At 48.0% G+C, this 17545-nt stretch overlaps 7 protein-coding genes across 7 annotated transcripts; 1 reads left to right on the top strand and 6 right to left on the bottom strand.

Moving 5' to 3' along the window:
* Nucleotides 1–1393: 1393 nt before the first annotated feature.
* EDB93DRAFT_371887 (uncharacterized protein) lies at nt 1394–3271 on the bottom strand. The gene is made up of 5 exons (XM_041456214.1): nt 2937–3271; nt 2818–2883; nt 2712–2762; nt 2588–2656; nt 1394–2536 (listed from the first exon to the last, which is right to left on the bottom strand). The coding sequence occupies exons 1-5, from the start codon at nt 3151–3153 to the stop codon at nt 1821–1823; spliced, it is 1119 nt and encodes a 372-aa protein (XP_041308018.1). The 5' UTR covers nt 3154–3271; the 3' UTR covers nt 1394–1820.
* A 1569-nt stretch (nt 3272–4840) lies between these two features.
* Nucleotides 4841–5557, bottom strand: EDB93DRAFT_1144499 (uncharacterized protein). Its single transcript, XM_041449444.1, has 2 exons — nt 5526–5557; nt 4841–5475 (listed from the first exon to the last, which is right to left on the bottom strand). The coding sequence occupies exons 1-2, from the start codon at nt 5551–5553 to the stop codon at nt 4898–4900; spliced, it is 606 nt and encodes a 201-aa protein (XP_041308017.1). The 5' UTR covers nt 5554–5557; the 3' UTR covers nt 4841–4897.
* Nucleotides 5558–7783: 2226 nt separating this feature from the next.
* Nucleotides 7784–9535, bottom strand: EDB93DRAFT_1144487 (uncharacterized protein). The gene is made up of 7 exons (XM_041449443.1): nt 9482–9535; nt 9029–9414; nt 8917–8976; nt 8810–8869; nt 8670–8756; nt 8557–8616; nt 7784–8495 (listed from the first exon to the last, which is right to left on the bottom strand). Exons 2-7 carry the CDS (start codon nt 9243–9245, stop codon nt 7897–7899), a joined length of 1083 nt encoding a protein of 360 aa, XP_041308016.1. The 5' UTR covers nt 9246–9414; nt 9482–9535; the 3' UTR covers nt 7784–7896.
* Nucleotides 9536–11543, top strand: EDB93DRAFT_1144483 (PIG-U-domain-containing protein). Its single transcript, XM_041449442.1, is given in 9 exon segments — nt 9536–9652; nt 9672–9749; nt 9803–9867; nt 9919–10237; nt 10291–10552; nt 10604–10703; nt 10754–10797; nt 10862–10986; nt 11052–11543. 9 exon segments carry the CDS (start codon nt 9619–9621, stop codon nt 11327–11329), a joined length of 1305 nt encoding a protein of 434 aa, XP_041308015.1. The 5' UTR covers nt 9536–9618; the 3' UTR covers nt 11330–11543.
* A 286-nt stretch (nt 11544–11829) lies between these two features.
* EDB93DRAFT_371251 (uncharacterized protein) lies at nt 11830–12676 on the bottom strand. The gene is made up of 3 exons (XM_041456213.1): nt 12519–12676; nt 11928–12469; nt 11830–11875 (listed from the first exon to the last, which is right to left on the bottom strand). Exon 2 carries the CDS (start codon nt 12455–12457, stop codon nt 12014–12016), a length of 444 nt encoding a protein of 147 aa, XP_041308014.1. The 5' UTR covers nt 12458–12469; nt 12519–12676; the 3' UTR covers nt 11830–11875; nt 11928–12013.
* A 923-nt stretch (nt 12677–13599) lies between these two features.
* On the bottom strand, nt 13600–15784 carry EDB93DRAFT_1144466 (putative E2-like enzyme). The gene is made up of 8 exons (XM_041449441.1): nt 15490–15784; nt 15403–15438; nt 15310–15355; nt 15202–15256; nt 14703–15140; nt 14537–14648; nt 13787–14478; nt 13600–13732 (listed from the first exon to the last, which is right to left on the bottom strand). The coding sequence occupies exons 1-7, from the start codon at nt 15502–15504 to the stop codon at nt 14074–14076; spliced, it is 1107 nt and encodes a 368-aa protein (XP_041308013.1). The 5' UTR covers nt 15505–15784; the 3' UTR covers nt 13600–13732; nt 13787–14073.
* Nucleotides 15785–17400, bottom strand: EDB93DRAFT_1144463 (uncharacterized protein). The gene is made up of 6 exons (XM_041449440.1): nt 17339–17400; nt 16908–17090; nt 16825–16864; nt 16575–16791; nt 15913–16524; nt 15785–15875 (listed from the first exon to the last, which is right to left on the bottom strand). Exons 1-6 carry the CDS (start codon nt 17358–17360, stop codon nt 15798–15800), a joined length of 1152 nt encoding a protein of 383 aa, XP_041308012.1. The 5' UTR covers nt 17361–17400; the 3' UTR covers nt 15785–15797.
* Between the last annotated feature and the right edge of the window lie 145 nt (nt 17401–17545).

Below are 17545 nucleotides of genomic sequence, written 5' to 3'. Positions count from 1 at the left end.
CTGCAAAGTTCCTATGCTTCCAATTTTCATGCACAAGAAAGCGGTATACATTCCTTGAGTATTGGGCATCGAAAAACATGTTCTCAGCCAGCCCAAGCACCCGAATCAAGATATGTGGTAAATATGACTACTAGGCTAATGGCGACGTCAAGACTTATGTTTACACACCAAGGGTCGCCCGCTTCAACGTAGATGCCCTCCCAAAAAAGAGACATTTGCTTCGAAGTGACTCTGATTGACTAGCCAGCGTTGGTAACTCGCCCCAGTGCATCAAAAAATGATGTCAGCAAATGATTACAAGGACGAGACCACAAACCACGGTCTCCTATTAGTTTCGACTTCATCTGCGGAACCGAAAGGATCAAATGGGAACACAATTAGTCCTCGAGCTAGCTTACATTTTCTACGGTAAGACATATATTTTTCAAATTTCATCACACAAATTATTGCAGACCGGTATTGATACTCTGAGATGGAGTCCGAGATACTCGCAAGATCACAAATCAATATCTATGATGTTCCTCACATGGTGTGACATTCAATGTAAGTAGTTACCCTAGGCTCTATCCACGTGTCAAATGCTTTGAGCATTGTGGACACCTCACAGAAGATATTTGATCCTTTATTACCGGATACCCACCCCAAATAGTTCTCCGACGGCTTCCCATGGACCACGGCAACTGCTTCAATCCCATCTGCAGGGATGAACAAGTGTCAACGGTACTGTACCACACACGGTTCACAATAAGGTTTGCGAATATAGATTTAGAATCTACCGCTATCTCGGTACTCCATGCGTTATTGATTCATGTCTTGGCGTCCATATGGCACTACTCTATATTCAGATACTGTGTACTATGCTGTCCACCGTCGCCACTATCCCAATGATGTCATTCACTCATGCACGTCAGCATTGATCATGATGTAGAGTCCAGACCCAGTCCGCTGACCGGTCGACCGGTGTTCATTTACTTTGCCAACTCGGAGCCTTCAAAGACACTCAAGAGTCATCATCCAACTGCAAGGCTCCTACGTTTTCGGTTTTCATGCACAAGACACGTTCCCTTGAGTATTGGATGTCAAAACACATGCTGTAGGCTGGCCCAAACATCCGACTCGATGTCGGATGTGCGGTAAATACTCATGAAGGTAATGTTGGTTCAAACGGTCAGGGTTGAGGCTAACCTACTAGGTTTACCAAAGCTACCACGGCGGCGATTTTGAGATCATCAACAGGCTAAGTTTCCATCTGCAAGGCAGTACGGAGATCCGACATCTATTGTTCAAATTATTATTAGAAAAGGAAAAACCATGTCAACAGGCACCACATATTCGTGCGTTTTCTCATGTCCCTGCAGGTTGGACCCAGTTCTGAAAGGTGCTTCAAAAGTTGCCCCAAACTCAGCCAATGGTATCATCGCAAATCGTAATATCTACGCATGATGTGAATTCAGGATGACGATTTTTACTATGTAAGCTGCCCTCTCAAACGCGCATGCACATGTCCTCCCCAAAAGTCTTTTGCTTCGACCGTCACCGCTTCAATCTAGGCCATTTCGGGGGATACGACGAAATCATGCCACTTTGTCATAAACCTGAGAAGCGTGCGCAACCAATCAGCAGCGAATAAATATTTGGTTGAACAAGCAAGGTCAACGTCGGCACCGCCGATCGATCCCTGGTGTCTCCACATGCCTCTCGACAAAGCCTACTCAACGCTGACAAGGCAACACATGACACGAAAGTTGACGACAACTTCATAAAATATCGATACAAATAGCTAGTAAAGATGTTTGTACACTTTTTCAAAACGCTCGAAATCATAACCTCTGAAACTTCACCACCCAAGTCTCAGGTGGCTCCTCACTACCCGGAATGAGTCTGCTCCTTGCAAATGCTTCATCCTTGATAAGCCCCGCAAACGCAACACGAGACCCGAGCCAATCAACACGGAGCAGTAACCTCTCTCGCTGCGCGGGCCTGTTGTTTGACGCTGATGCGTCGAATGCAGACCTCACCGTTAGCCTAGTACGTGCTGCAGAATTCGAGCTTCCCTGCAATGCAGGCTGTATCATCGGACGATGATCACGCGCTCTGATAATACTCGCACGTCTATCGCGTTCAGCGGTGGCCCACTCTGTGTCCGTGAGTGGGCGCTGCAATGCGGCATGCAGGGTAGCGAGAACGTCAAGACATGTCACGCCCTCTGCTCCGGCACTGGGGTCAGGATTGACGTCGAATGCCCAAGGAAAGTCTGGGCTGATGAGGCGTATCTGTCTAGGCCGTTGTGGGGTGAGTGGGACGAAGAGTAGCTCGTACCCGCAGCCTGCATATGGAGACGACGATGGAAAAACGAGAGAGATAGGCGGGAAGCGCAGGTCGTATGTGAATGGCATGGATGACATCGAGAGAAGTGGATGGGGATGGGCTGCATAAGAGGTATGAGGAACGACGGGGATCATAAGTTGTGTCTGAGACATACCATTTTGTGTTTCGTTGACGTTTGATGACATTGTTCGTGGCACAGAGTGGTCATCTAGCAGAGATATATAAACGCCTTGCAAGTTAGTAGAACCAAGATGCGTACATATGAGCTGCATGTCCTCTATATCATGTCGAGTCATTGTGGGCATATCGACGAATGGAGTGCGAGCGTCTATCAGACGAGTCAGGGTCATATGGCGATCAGACGCGGGCGACAAAGAACCCACCATTCCATGGCCATGAATTGCGATCGACGGAACCCGTCATATTCGCAGATGCTAGTCGAACAAATTAAGCTTGAATTCAAGGTGTGACTAAGGAAAGGGTGAGTACCTTGTACCCCCAAATTTATGGGGGAGGGAGGTTCATACTGGGGATGGATAGGATAACTCGAAGATTCTAACAAAAGCTAAGCAGAGGGTCGAGAGCCGTAGAAAATAATCACAGCTCACGGGTACTATGGGAAGCGTTCACCTGGGTATAATGCGAGGGAAAATTATTTGCCACATCAATATCATGCTGTTCAGTTAACAGAGGTGATGTGATATGGGGAAGCTGCATTGGGGGGTGGGGCCACCCTGCGTAGCGAGCATTGTGAAAAGTTGGAGGCAAGACAGTGGGATTACAGGCAGCCCATTGGGAGTGTAGAGGAGGAGCTGTAGAAAACATGGTGAAGGAGAGGACAATAATCCATCGAGGCTTGAGGCTTTGGTCGTTATATAGTTTTCACGATGAGAGGTGATTGAGAGAATCTCCATGCCAAACCGATGCATGGGCACCACATAATAATCCTAATTAACTATTCCTGAGAAGGACAAAAATAGATCTGATTCTACCGCTATCTCGGTACCACGTCGGTACCACGTGTATCACTCGGCACTCGGAACGTGATGATATACCTGGCACGCGAAATGTGGTTACAGCCTTATGAGGTGTAACGTGATGTTTGTCCATCTTACAGCCTCAATTTGTCCGATCCGGGTTACGTCAGTATCACCGAGGAATATGAATCATTCTATGAAGCCATTTACTCCGGCATGCTGCACCTCGAACCAGTATTTGGGTACGTACTTGCTTCTAACAATTGTCATCGGATATTAATTGGTTAGTAACCTGGTCTACCCGGCCACAGTGTATTTACTAGTAAGGAAGACAGTGTATACCTCAAGTCGGCGTCTGCGCTGTTGTACAATGAGAGTCGATAAAACATCTCCTGAAAACGACACGACTCTCTGATGCCCGTCGTACTTACTCCCGTGTCGGCGTTGGCTCAGCGACTCGCATCAACGGCCCGAGACTTTGCAGAGATCCGATACTTTAATGGTCCGAGGCTCTTAAGTGATCGATCAATCGATCACATGCGGTGGCCCCGGACTTTTCTCTAATGCAATATGCATATATACACGTCGTAGGCTGACGTCGCGATGATCTTGCCTGCAAACCGACACCAAAGCTAGAGGTCGTATTTTTCGAAACCGTACTTCAAGTCTCACATCAATCGCAAAAGCAACGTGCTCTCTTGTAGACGGACGGAGGTGGAGGAATACGAGGAAGTTGTGGTGCCACCCTGTATAGCGATTGTGCAAGGCTGGATGCTTGAGAGGGGATGGTGTGATCAGAGGTGCCTGTGGGTCGTGGATCTATGAGACGTTCATTGGTAAGTACTACTATGTACTATACCATTGATTCGGCTCTGATTTTCTCACTTGGGAATCGTCGACCGTCAGCAGGTACCCTAGTACGTAAAACAGAAGAAAGAGTGAAAATAGAAACCTAGGAAAGCATGTTTACAGCCCGACCAAGACGGGAAGGCAGAGCACCAGTACTCCTGAGTTCTTACGTTGAAGTAAAAGAAATACCCCGCAGCTTCCTAAACCATGATCCAAATCGTGAGACGAACTCTTCTCCAGGTATCATAGGTCGACTGCTGCCTAGGCTTTGATTCTGATCTGACAGCGAGGTCGTAATCAGCCCATATTCAAGTTCGGTAGAGCACCCATGCACCAGCAAGTGATGAGGGAAGGAGTAACCTGAATGACGGTGCGTCACGCATCACTTGAGGTTGTACTTACCCCCACGTTTGATGCTGGTTGCTGGTTGCCAGCTGTCAGATGCCTAGAAGTACGATGATCCAGTTTCGGGAGACGGCAAGAGTAAAAGAGGACTGGTACGTGAGAGGATCTGGGACGTCAATATGCTGAATGTGGGATGAATCAAACTCGCACGGCTGTGTTTAGCTACCAGTTGATTAATATCAATGAGCCAGCGCTCAATACTATGATACATACGAACTCCCATAATCAGGAGCCCTTGCAAGGCTTGCACTTAATTTCAATGCAAGCAGTTCGCAACGTTTATAAAATCTCGAAAAAAAAAAATGATAAGTTTGTATATTTTCTCTGGACCTTCGAAATCATAATCGTTGAAACAACACCACCCACGTCTCAGGGTGCTCCACACCACCCGGAACGAGTCTCGTCCTCACAAAAGCCTCATCCTTGACAAGCCCCATGAATGCAACGCTGGATCCAAGCCAGTCAACACGGAGTAGAAGCGGCTCCCGCCGCACAGGCCTTTCAAAGCTCGATGTAGGTCTAGTGCGTGCCGCAGAATTCGGGCTCCCGTGCAACGCGAGTTCTGTCCATAGACGACGGTTGCGTGCTCTGATAAGACTCGCATGCTTATCGTCTTCAGCAGCGCCCCACTCGGTGTCTGTGAGTGGGCGTTGCAATGCAACATGCAGAGTAGAGAGAACATCGAGACACGTCACAACCTCTCCTCTGGCATTTGGGCCGACGTCAAACGCCCAAGGAAAGTATGGGCTGATTAGTCGTATTTGCTTGGGCCTCTCTGGCGTAAGTGGGACACGGAGGCATTCGTACCCGCAGCCCGCAAATGGAGACGATAATGGAAAACGGAGAGAGGTGGGAGAATAGCGCAGGTCGTATATCAATGATCCGGATGGTGACGCAAGAAATGGATGGGGGAAGGCTAATGGCAGATATCAGAAATTTACAACCGTAAGTGCGTTCAAGTCGTACCCTTTTGGGTGATAAGGTTTGATGGCATCGTCCGCCGTGTAAAATGGCCTCCATCTAGAAAAACATACAGTTGAATATCCTGCAAGTTAGTAAAACGAATGCGGGCGCTTACACATGAGCCGTGCGTTCTCTGTATCACGTTGAGCCGTGGCGTGCATCTCAGAAGCGCCTCGGAGAGACAGAGCATAAGCGCCACCTTTATCACCCAAATTAGATCGTATAATGATCGGAGCAAATGATGACAGAAAACCTACCACTCCATGTCCGTGGATGAGAGACGTTGCGGCGCTGAGAGTCAAAATGCCTAATTGTATCAGCTGTTGCTAACAAAGAAAAGTAAGCTTGAAAGTCGAACCATAGAAAAGGAAATCACCTTGCGCCCCGGAATTTGTGTAGGCGCCAGTTGCATGGGGATAATGTTCTAGTAACAAATGAGCAGAGTCCGAATAGATTTCGAATCGTACCTACGGCTATTGGTGGTAGCCTCCTCATAGGGATGACGCGAGGAGGTTCCAATAATAGAGGCAACACGAGGAAGTTGTATTGGGGGGCCGACCCATCCTTCGTAGCGAGCATTGTGCAAAACTGGAGGAGAGATAGTGGGACCGAGGGTAACATACTGGTACTGTGGAGGGAGACGAGCTGCGGAAAGCATGGGAAGAAGGTGATAGTGTATCGAGGCATTGCGGTGATGAAGAATTATATACGTTCGGATGACCTTCATGACTCGGCGAAAGACACATTTGGTACAACACTTTGACCGGCGCTATTTGAGAAGAAGTACGGTTACGAGCACCCATTTGGGATGTGGGAATGACTTGATAAGAAAAACCGAGCTTGGCATGAGCTCCAAATCAGTACGGCATGCAAGATCACATGGTAGACTATTGCCTGTCTTGACATTTGAGCGTAGAAATCGCATGCATTGTCCAATTAGACTGGGGAGCGATCAAGTTGATCTGAATGCTGTATTGCACTGATATTTACGACATACGTCAGTACTGGCAACATAAATGACACGAAAACTTGCCCGAATTAGACCTAGGCGATATTTTGATAGGCATACAATATACCTATTGTTAGGTCTTGTTCTGACGTTCTTCACACCCTCGGTCAAGTGCAATGGAGTTTTGAGAAGATGATTAGAGACACTTCTGGACTGGCTGTGCGACACAGCAAAACTGCGGGAAATGGCTCATCAGAATGTCGCCTTCTTGGCGGGCGCCAAAAGAACCACCATAGCCCAAGGGATCCTGGAAAACGGAAGTAGTCAATAGCCGGCATCATGTATGCGCCAGGATTTTTTTGAGCTGCACGCTCCTAAAAGTCGCATTAAGGATCTGTCGTATTTGCGTGGATAGGGCAGATGACCGAATGCCGCATCGTCGCAGTCACTTAAATTTTCGGACCACACTCCTCCAAGGTCCTTCACGCGCAAGCTTCGGAAGTCCGAATATGTGCTTGTTGAAATATTTGTCTTTTGCTCTGCACATACGTCAATTAGTTGTTCCGCTAGTAAATGCAAGTTGAGTGGAAACCGGGAATTGGCGAATGACGACACGGAGCGCTTGATGTCCCAGCGAATGGCGTGGTGAGGCAGGGTGTGGAAACTAGAACGTCAACATTTCCACTCTTGGTAATGGAATGTTCTACCATTTACAGATGCCCATCTGAATCCTGAAACATGCAATTGACCGCCGTAATATCTCTGCCGTGTTGCGTGCGCAGTGCGCAGCGCCATCACCACGTCTAATCCGTCACAATCTCGACGGAAAATCTTCATCTGCGTAGATATGAAAAAAGCTTTTCATCACGTACGTGTCTGATATTCCATGTGCTGCACAGTGCACATCTTCGATCTCATAGCCATCTATCCTCTTCTCCCAGTTTTCGTCAAAGTTTCTCCGATGGGGCTCTACTCCCAATATCATGAACTAGTTCAGCATAAGAAAAAAAAGCGAACTAAAGGAAGAAGTCTAGGCCCAAGTTGTACTGCTATAGCACTATGCACTGGGGTGCGGCGTTCGAAGTAGTGGCTGGTATTTGATTTCCAATACTGTTAATTATCTTGCAAGAAAGGTTAGACAGACCTACTTACCTGAGCTAGTAATCTGTACCTGTGACATGATAATCCCACAGACGTCGTCGATGTACGCGGGCCCTTACGAAGCTCTTCTTGACTTCAAGTTGCAGTGCGCAAGCAGTGCGAACTTACTTTGAAGCTCAAGTTAAAGCTGCACGTGAGCGAAACGCCAAAGTTTGATTGAGTACCAAATCCGGTTGTTATTGAAAACCTTGCCATATGAAGTATGTCTCGAAATCTCGATAACCAATACATAAAAGGTAGGTACATTTCGTCAAGATATTATTATTATGGTAGGTTATTGAACCTCACAACCCACGTCTCAGGTGACTCTCTCGCACCCGGAATGAGTCTCCTCCTCGCAAAAGCCTCGTCCTTGACGAGGCCCCCAAACGCAACACGAGACCCAAGCCAGTCTATACGGAGTATCAAGGGCTCTCGTTGCGCAGGTTTCACACCTGCATCGGATGAAAATGGCATTCTATGCCTAGCAGTAGTGCATGCCCCAGTGCCGGGGCTCCCGCGCAAAGCAGGTTTCATGTTTAGCCGACGATCGCGCGCTCCGACGAGGCTCAAGTGTTTATCCTCTGTAGCAGCTCCCCACTCCGTATCTGAGAGTGGGCGTTGCAGTTCAGCGTGTAGCGCAGTGAGAACATCAAGACACGTCACACCCTGTTCTGCTGCACTGGGCTCGGGATAGATGTTGAATGCCCAGGGAAAGTCTCGACTGATTAGCTGTATTTGTTTGGGCCGTAATGGCGTGAGTGGCACTCGAAGGAACTCAAATCCCCATCTTGCATATGGAGATGATGGTGGAAGATAGAGAGAGCTGGGTGGGTATCGCAGATCATATACCAGTTGCATGCGTGGTGCTGCGAGGAGGGAGGCTGATGGGAGGCATCGAAATTAATTTAATCGGGATGATTACAAGCTAGGTCTGAACCGCACCTATTTGTGTGTCCTTGTCGATCAGTGGAATCGAATCCTTGGTTCGTCGTGAGGGATCATCTAGCAAAATTTAGCATCCTGGTAAATGTAACTCAACAGACGAGGACGCCTACGTTCGATCACTGCATTCTCTTTGTCGTGACGAGCGGCGGTACGCGTCTCAAAAACACCTTGGGGAGATGGTCTCTGGTGAGTACCACCTTCATCATCGAGTCAGATTGCATGGTAACCGGATTCAAGGACAGAAACCTACCATTCCACATGCACGAGTTAGAAACGTCATGGTGTCGGCATTCGACAGGCCACATTATACCTACAGAAAAAATGGGCTTAGGGTAGAACAAATCGGGGGGAAAATACCTTGCGCTCCATGATTTCTGTGTGGGTGAGTACCATATTGAAGCTGAACCGATTGAGGTTCTGACAACGGTTGAGACAGAGAGCCACATGTAGAGGATGCACAGCTGCTTACGGATATGAGTGACTTTACCGTCACGGGGACGACGGGTTGACGGGGTGTCGATTGCGAATGCGACGCGCCGTTCAGCAGGCTTCTTTAACGAAGGCAAAGCGACATGGGGAAGCTGTATTGGAGGGCTGGGCCACCCGTTGTAGCGAGCATTGTGCAAAGCGGGAGGGGAGGTATTGGGATCAGGGGTATCCCATGGACGACGAGCTAAGTAACACATGGGGGATGTGGTGTTGGTGTACGATGACTTGGGGAGCTGGCAGAAGCATTGCGGTGAGGAAGGGATTTTATACCATCGGATAATAGGATGGCAAAGCCTTGCCCCACTTTACTTTTGAGTACAGATTCTGGGTGCAAATATCCAATCGAACCAAAGTTGGCCCCGCTTGCTGTACAGTGAGAGAGAGAGAAGTTACCCTCGTTTCTAACAATAATATTAATGTGAAAACGACCTGCCTGCACAACCCCGCGAATGTAGGTCCTACTACTAGTACTGGCCAATCAGTGAGAACACTGCCACACTGCCACCAGAAGCGATACTTTCCTTATATACTCAGCGGCAGAATTCTCCTGCCACAAGTGACCAAAACGCGATGAACGCACCACCGGCGTTTTCAGCTCTGGTATGTCTTCGCTTTCTGCTCAGCAGTTCTACCTCTTCCAGGTCAAAATCTCCTCAAACACGACCATCAACTTAGCTCTCCATTGACCTCCTACCTTCGTTGTATGTGTCAAGGCTAGCCAAGTGATTCTATTGCTAATTCATGTCAATACCAGTGCAAGAAGGTCTCTGGCTTCTCGATAATGATATCGACCCATACATAGGAGGATCCTTTCATCATGTATGTCATTCCTGTGGACCAGGTGTCACGGGCTGACCATTCGTGCCATAGTCGCCTCTCCTACTGTCCTTATTTTCAACCATAGTACCTCCACTCCCAATTATATGGGCTGTATCCGATGCAATAGGAGCGTGGGCACTTCTCCACATATGGCGCGCACGCCAGGGTCTACCATCGCAAGAGGTTGCGAGGTCCAACGTAGAAAACCTTATCACAAGCGTGTACGATCTATCAGCATATTTCGAGTACGCACCTAACGCACCGCACAGCTACTTGCTGAATCCTTACCTTCTCCTTCCATCACTTGCGCTATCAACATCTACATTCGAAAATACGCTTACTCTCCTTGCTCTCATGTTTGCATCTCAAGGTACGTCTCAACGCCTCCTCCCAAGTTGGCTCACACGCATTTTGCAATTCCAGGCAAAGTATCTTATGCCCTCCTCGCTATCGCGTTCGCAGTTCACCTCACCCCCTCCTCTATTCTTCTACTTCTCCCAATTCTCATGGTACTCGTCTCCTCTCCCGTGTCTCGCCTCGCTTCCCCACGTCCGTTTCATGGTAACCTCAAGCGTATACCGTTCCTCTTTGGTGAGTTCACAATATACTGGCTCGTCCTTGTAGGCGCAGCATGCATTATTACGGGCGGAAGCTGGAATTGGGTCAGGGCATCATGGGGCGCAAGGTAAGTCGATTTTAATCTCTGACAGATGGTTCATAAACACACACATCTCAGCCTCACGCTACCAGACCTCACGCCTAACCCCGGTCTTTGGTGGTACTTCTTCACTGAGATGTTTGATCATTTCAGACCATTCTTCCTCATGGTCTTTTCCGTGCGTTCTCATTTTCTTCGTGCACATATGTCATCTAATTATATAACTAGGTTCATCTTGTCATATACATATTACCCATCTGCATAAAATTCCAGTAAGATATTCTTCATAATATATACGTGCTGGTTTTTGCAGGTTCTGATATGCCTCATCTATAGACACGATCCTCTCTACGCCGCGTTCCTTCTTGTAGGCGTCCTGGGAACGTTCAAGGCGTACTTAACTCTCGCAGACCCAGGGTTGTTCCTAAGCATGATAGCCATCTTCCCTGAAGTACATGGTTGTAAGTCCCTTTCCCTCCTGTAGCCCCTACGCCATCTTGTACTCACTTCACTCGCACTCTTCCAGACCTTCGACACCCCATCGTCACTACACTCCTCCACTTACACGCTGCGCTCCTCCTCCCACTTCAACATGTACTCTGGGTGAGCGAGGGCCGTGGGAACGCGAATTTTTACTATGCTGCAAGTCTTGTTATGGGTATGGCGGGTGGTGCGGGGCTTGTGGATGCATGTTGGGCAGGGATGCGGATTGCTGTGGGGGATGCGAAAATGTGGTCTGAGGAAAAGGTAGATGGTGACGATGGCAAGGGCAAGGTAATATGGCGGGAGGTGGTACAACAGTGAGGGGCAAAAATTGTTCGAGGCTGGTTGTCATTTTGCGTACATATTTTGAATGCGCCCGATATAAGCACCCAGATCGGCAGTGGAAATCTAGTGGCTGCTTGCCATAATTTGGATCAACTTCTTGTTGTCTTTTTTTATGTACAGTAACGTCACCTAATTGTCTACAGCATGGTACAGCATAGTATCAGATGTGTGGTGTTGTTTGGATTGCAGTCCTACTCAGAAATCCCGTGTTTCATTCCTGTGCAGTCGCTATTTCTTGGATCAACTGTCGGCATCTGACGATTGGCAGGGTTCAGTTTCAAGTCTCTCAAATACAAACCAAAAGAAGGCAGACAGTGTTCCCTTCTGTAAAGTGCACCACGTAGTCACTTTCCTAATGCGAGGGATTGAAAATTTGAAAGTCATAGCATGTTTCATGGTATGACAACCATAGCACACAAGATTTCGCTTCGGTCTGTCAGCGCGACAGAACTTGATAGGTGAGGGATGCTTTCTGTATTGATCAAAACAACGAAGGTTACTCGCGATGATAGCTCAGGATGTCTATGATGCCAATGTTAATACACATTCAGAATGCCGGTGCTGATATATTAACTTTTATGGTGAGTGTTCCCAGTGACTCTGAGCAACAACATCGAATCTTTGATCACCTAGTCGCAAACCCCTCGCACTCTGCCCCCTCTAAATTCGGCCGTATTCCCAATCCTCGAGCAAGCAGTACATCTGCGTTTGAAGATCTGAAAGCCTAATTTCCCAGCTAATATTAAAACCTTTGTGTCGAAGATGCCTGAGACCCTCCCACACCCAGCTTTGGCAGGTCCATCTGGGGTCGTGACGTGTGATAGGAATGCTTGCGAGGTGTCGCTCCATTAGGGCTAGCTGATGCGCAGCTACTCTTCCGACGGCGAAGCTTCCACGCCATGTATCTGGGTTTGGGTACGGTTGATTGCGTCTGAAATCTATGGTGTAGGTGTCCGTGTTTCCTAGTAAGTGGTATGTGTTTCCGATACCAGGACTGATTGGGATATAGATCGCCCAGTGAAGGGGATAGGGTTGTAGGGGTTCTTTTTGCCCTCGCCAAAATTGGACGACTTCGACGTTATAGTATGTGACTGGGGCAGGCATTTCACAGTATGGCTATGGGACTCGGTAAGTTGCAGTTCAATTGGCGCTCGATTGTGCTCACCGAGACTGAGTGAGCAAGGACGGAGGTGTGTGGTGTTCAAATTTGCCGATATCTCGTATTTATATTCAAGCCCTGGTAATTTTGTTTCACGAGCGGCTTTGAAGTGCTAGTGTGGGTGCAACATGTCACCTTCAGACTGAGAGTGTGGTATGTGGTATGGGTGGACTATCAAATGCTGCTCCCGGCATACAATCAACAACCCATTTGAAACGAGATGTCGGTGCAACTTCTTTTAAATGATCCCCGTTATCGCACAGCCGGTCCCGGGAGTGTTCTGGGCCTCTGAGATTAAAGAAGTGCATCAAACTTTGGAAGGTCTATATATGTTATGTTCCTCGTCGATGACGTGACTGAGGGGGTCAGTTCATGTTCACTCAGACCGCCATTTGGAGTCGAGTTAGAACCAACGAAACCATGGCCAGCGTTTAGATCACGTCACCCAGATTTGTTGTGCACGCGCAAGCCGCGTAGCTATTTTGTCGTGGTCGTGCCGCGTCAAGGCCCGCTTATTCATTCGGATCATCTCCAAATATTAGTCCTTGCTATTATAAACTGCTGTAGGTCCGTGACGGTGGCACTCCCAAGCTCCCTACTGTTGCGGTCTTGTGGCTTAAAAATAAACAAGTTATGAGGCGCTTCAGGTCTAATCATAGATATTGGAATATTGACGTATCTTACTCCCTCGTGAATCCAGAACCATGTAATATGTTTTATGTGCTTCAAATATGTGAGCTCGTCTGTACACCTTCACATTTATATGATTAGATTGCATCTTGTACAATAACTACTTCCGCACCTTCCTCTCTGATGTGTTGGTATTGATCGAGGCCGCCGAGAATGATGAAAGAATTCTGAATTTATAAATTAGATCATCGGTGCAAGTCGCAGCGGCACAACAAAACAAGTCGAACGGATGCGCATATATATGAGTCAGATCAGACTCGGATTGCACGGTAAAAGGTTAGAGTATTGCGATAGATTTTCAGATACAAGACATGCATCAGAATGACAACTCAATTGAGCGCAAGACCATGCAAACGACCGGGATGCTGAAATCATTGACACGGTCGTGACGTAGCATGGATGAAGCTTGACACAGGCATGGACATGGGGCAGACACGACACGGACGGGGCCCGGGTTTGACATAAAGCTTTATGCATTCATGCATAAATCTGCAGAAAATCAATTGAATGTCTACTGGACTCCAAGTGTACTAGTCGGACCACCATTAGAGTCAATAGAAACCATACAGAATTTTGCAACGTACTACAAGGTAGTTCATTGTACGAGTCTGTGTACGCCGATAGCTGGTGCCTGGGAAAGGTTGTTGGCATCACGGGTCTCGATGCCGGCCGCGGCAGGCACGGTGCGATCGACTGGCGGCGTTCTCACCCAGAGGCACAGAATCGGGTGAATCATGTGCCCTGAGTAACTACGAGCGTACATCAAAATCTACATAATTTCTATAGTACATACACACCCGTCATAGCACAACTATTACTTACTGTTAACTGCACCAAAAATCCAGCGGATATATCCTCCATGAAAACATCCTCAAAACGCAGTCGTCGAGTCCACCTCGATCGTAGGCACGATAGAAGCGATGAACTTCAAGAACACCACAAGGTAAAAGTCTACACGCATGCCCTCCACTTCCTCTTCCTCTCCCCCGGACTTTACTCCCTCCTCTTTTGTCCCCTTGCGCCCGAAACCCCATTTCTTCTTCCCGTCCTTGTCTTGATGCTTGCCGGAATTCTTCCGTGCAGCAAGCTGTTCTTCTACCACACCTGCGTTCATGCGCTCGATGACTTTCTTCATCACGCTTGCGTGTTTGCACGGATGTACAGAGGCTGCTTGGAGCGTCGAAGAGTGTGGGAAGGCTTCGATGGTGACAGTCTTGAGAGCATGATCTGCTGAGATATCTTGGAAGATCTGCGATGGTGTTAGAGGGGTGCGATTCTAAATCACAAAATATGAATGAGCGGGAGAACATTATTATGAAGCGATGGCGACAAACTTCGTCATAGCCGAGTAGCCAGATCCGGGGAGTTTGATAATACTTGTCGTATGTGATCATCACGTCATACGTTCGTACTTGCAAGAGATTGCCATTTGCGACCCCCACCTGCCTGAGCATCTCGTCTAGGATCGGGCTTAGACAAAGATCAGGTTGGAAAACTCACGATGCATCGATGACGCCGCCTGCCTTGGGCACAACCGGTGCCATCGTAGCTTCATCTTCACCATCCTCCAGCCCCTCCTCTTCCATGTCAGGGATATCATCTAGATCCGGTGTCTCTCCCACCGTAGCGCCCGTCTCCGATGCAATCGACACATCCGCCATCGCGCTTGCCAGTCCATCACCATCCAAGTCCGGGATATCATCGATCTCGCCTACGTTCGCGGCAGAGTCCACTGTGGCCCCTCGCCCTGCATGCGTTTCTACCCAATCATCGGCAGCACCCGAAGAATCCCCAAAGGAGAGAAGTCGCTCAGCGTCTTCATCAGCGTCTGTGTAAGCCAGTGATGTGGCTCGTCGAAGGCAGGGGACGCCACGAGTGACGAGGTATTGTTTCTCAACGGGGAGATAATCGCGGGCTTTGGACGCGTCGCCTTTTTCCCTGAAGTATGGGGATCTGGTTTGAGGGGATGTATTGAGGTTGAGAAATTGCTTGCACGTACCACGTCCATACTGGGAACTTGTATGATAGGAAGTCTCCTGCTGCAACAAATTCCTCTTAAAGCAAGATTGAGATGCTTGTGGTTGGTGGTTGGTGATAAAATACGTACCGGGGGTTATACGTCCGTGCTCTTTGAACTTGCTTTCTTTGAGGACCTGGGTATTACTTAGACTTAGTGATAGTCAACTGCGATGGCACGCACTGGACTGAGATAGTCGCGAACGGCCCAATATTGTTGCTAGAAAGGATCTTGAGCCATCTCCAGGCATAATGCTGTTTTCATACGAACCTGAATAGCATGCATAGTAAATTGTGGTATGCTTCGTCTGAAGAGTACTGGGAGATGAGAGGGAGAGCAAAGGACGAACCCTTGCCACAATCAGTACTTACTACAATCGAAAGCACCTAATCCGGAAACAAGTGATCACGAGGGGTTAATGACACAACTGTGACTTCTGACACCTCATAAGGCTGTAACCACATTTCGCGTGCCAGGTATATTGTCAACATCCCTCTAATGGATAGTATGGCCCCGCATAAAAGCAACTCGTCACCAAACCCAAACTAAATCTCGTAGATACTCAACGAAGCAGCCAATTATGCTGAAGCCTTGTCGGATTTTTTGGAGCTCCTCTCCTTCTTCTCCTTCTTCTCTTTCTTATCCTTCCTTCTTCTCTCTGCTCTCATCGTGAGCCGGTGGGGGAGCATCGACATCCGTTGCCGACACCTTGACATTAGCATCTAGTTCCGCGTCGTGCTTCTTTTTCTTCTTCTTCTTTTCCACAGGCGCAACAGACGGAGCGTCTGTAGGTGTCACGTCGACGTCCATGCCGTCCTCCGGAACATTTTCTGACTTGTCTCTTTTCCGCTTCTTCGTTTTTGTCTCTCCCTCAGTCTCGACTGGCTTAGACGATGGATCCGACATGCTATTCGTTGGTGTCTCTTCGACCTTGTCCTTCTTGCTCTTCTTTTTCTTTTCCTTCTTATCTTTCTTACCTGTGCCCGTCTCTTCGGACTCGTCGTCCCTCTTCCGCTTTTGTGATTTTGACTGGCTCTCGTCGCTATCTTTGTCATTGATCTCTTGGCTCTCCAAATTCTCGCCCTCCACAACAACAGCTTTCCGCTTTTCCTTGTCCTTTTTCTTGGATTTCTTTTCCTTTTCTCCTGGAATCTCGGTTGATGTCGGGGTATCGTCGACAGTAGACTCTACAGCGTCCTCAGTGGACTTTTTAGGTTTCTTGTCCTTTTTCTTCTTCTCCGCCTTTGGAGGTGACGGAGACGAAGGCGCAGATAACGATTCGACAACGATGGTATCTTCTGATGTCTTGTACGAGTTAGATACCGCACTGTAGATAACGAATTACGCGTACTCACCTTTTTGTCCTTGGCTTTTAATTCAGACTTTGACTTTTTCTGTGGTTTAATCTCAGTCGTTTCCGGCGCTGGGGCTGAGTCCTTTGAAGGCTGAGCCTCTATTGGTTTTGGTGGTATGACTGACGGCTCTGGTGGTGTTACAGTTATAGGCGACATGCGTTGAGGTGTGCCCAACGGAGTTCCGTTGGCACCAGTGGCCTGGTAACGCGTTGGTGGTCTCGGCTGGTATCCCCCATTGCCTTGAACCTACCGCGCCCATTCTCTCGAGGTGCTGCCCCCCAAGTCCCCGCCTGCTCACATGAAAAAACTATTAAGAATGTAAGGATGGACAACTCACCGATCGAGGACCTTTGTACATCGTCTTCTGATATTTCTCTGCTTCAGTTACGCACGAAATATGTCCCTGGTACTCAGCGGGGGTGTGGAAGGTGGTCGAGCAGTCGATACAGTCGAAGGCTGCATGGCAGAAACTGTGATGTTGGTTGAGTTTCGGTTTTTTCACGACGTCACTGCAGCCTGTGTGGTTATGGGTTAGTTAGTGTCGTTCAAGAAATTGATGATAGCAGATACGAACTGTGACATCTGTTGATCGTGCGTTAAGATCATACATATGAAATTGTGAAAAAGGGAAAGGATAGCGTACTGGAATGATACCATTGAGATGAAGGTCTCTTGTGGTGGTGCTAGACTAACCGACTTCCTTTTGTGCTCGCGTAGACCTAGGCAACCTTATGCTAGGCGTCTGGACTCTGGAGTGAAGAAACAAAAAAAGACGGTAGGTGACATATAACCCTAACCCTAGAGTTCGGATCGCGACCAATTGAGCTTGACTTTACATAAATTATATCATGATAATCTCATCCATATCATGATCATGATCAACATCTATCATTTCCACCAGTACTATGTATGTACTAGTAGTATGAAGAAACAGAACGGGATAGGTATAGATTGTACGTATGATATGTGTT

The sequence above is a fragment of the Suillus bovinus genome (assembly GCF_016758785.1).
Source record: "Suillus bovinus strain UH-Sbo-P2 chromosome Unknown EDB93scaffold_25, whole genome shotgun sequence".
Taxonomy (NCBI): domain Eukaryota; kingdom Fungi; phylum Basidiomycota; class Agaricomycetes; order Boletales; family Suillaceae; genus Suillus; species Suillus bovinus.
The sequence above is the reverse complement of the archived record's forward strand: the minus strand, read 5'-3'. Positions and strand labels throughout refer to the sequence as shown.

Coding starts and splice junctions, on each gene's coding strand:
- EDB93DRAFT_1144499 (XM_041449444.1), bottom strand. CDS start 5,553: ATGCCATCAAACCTTATCACCCAAAAGG. Junction 5,476..5,525: donor AAACCTTATCACCCAAAAGG/GTACGACTTGAA, acceptor ATCTGCCATTAG/CCTTCCCCCATCCATTTCTT.
- EDB93DRAFT_1144466 (XM_041449441.1), bottom strand. Junction 15,356..15,402: donor TTCGCGACTATCTCAGTCCA/GTGCGTGCCATC, acceptor AGTAATACCCAG/GTCCTCAAAGAAAGCAAGTT. Junction 15,141..15,201: donor AAGTTCCCAGTATGGACGTG/GTACGTGCAAGC, acceptor CCCATACTTCAG/GGAAAAAGGCGACGCGTCCA.
- EDB93DRAFT_1144483 (XM_041449442.1), top strand. CDS start 9,619: ATGAACGCACCACCGGCGTTTTCAGCTCTGGTAT. Junction 9,750..9,802: donor ATTGACCTCCTACCTTCGTT/GTATGTGTCAAG, acceptor TGTCAATACCAG/TGCAAGAAGGTCTCTGGCTT. Junction 10,238..10,290: donor TCTCATGTTTGCATCTCAAG/GTACGTCTCAAC, acceptor TTGCAATTCCAG/GCAAAGTATCTTATGCCCTC.
- EDB93DRAFT_1144487 (XM_041449443.1), bottom strand. CDS start 9,245: ATGTGTTACTTAGCTCGTCGTCCATGGGATACCCCTGATCCCAATACC. Junction 8,977..9,028: donor CGGTAAAGTCACTCATATCC/GTAAGCAGCTGT, acceptor AACCGTTGTCAG/AACCTCAATCGGTTCAGCTT. Junction 8,617..8,669: donor AGAGAATGCAGTGATCGAAC/GTAGGCGTCCTC, acceptor AAATTTTGCTAG/ATGATCCCTCACGACGAACC.
- EDB93DRAFT_371887 (XM_041456214.1), bottom strand. CDS start 3,153: ATGTTTTCTACAGCTCCTCCTCTACACTCCCAATGGGCTGCCTGTAAT. Junction 2,657..2,711: donor CAATTCATGGCCATGGAATG/GTGGGTTCTTTG, acceptor CTCGTCTGATAG/ACGCTCGCACTCCATTCGTC. Junction 2,537..2,587: donor AGAGGACATGCAGCTCATAT/GTACGCATCTTG, acceptor TATCTCTGCTAG/ATGACCACTCTGTGCCACGA.
- EDB93DRAFT_1144463 (XM_041449440.1), bottom strand. CDS start 17,360: ATGTCACCTACCGTCTTTTTTT. Junction 17,091..17,338: donor GTCACCTACCGTCTTTTTTT/GTTTCTTCACTC, acceptor ATAACCACACAG/GCTGCAGTGACGTCGTGAAA. Junction 16,525..16,574: donor TAAAAGCCAAGGACAAAAAG/GTGAGTACGCGT, acceptor AACTCGTACAAG/ACATCAGAAGATACCATCGT.
- EDB93DRAFT_371251 (XM_041456213.1), bottom strand. CDS start 12,457: ATGCCTGCCCCAGTCACATACTATAACGTCGAAGTCGTCCAATTTTGG.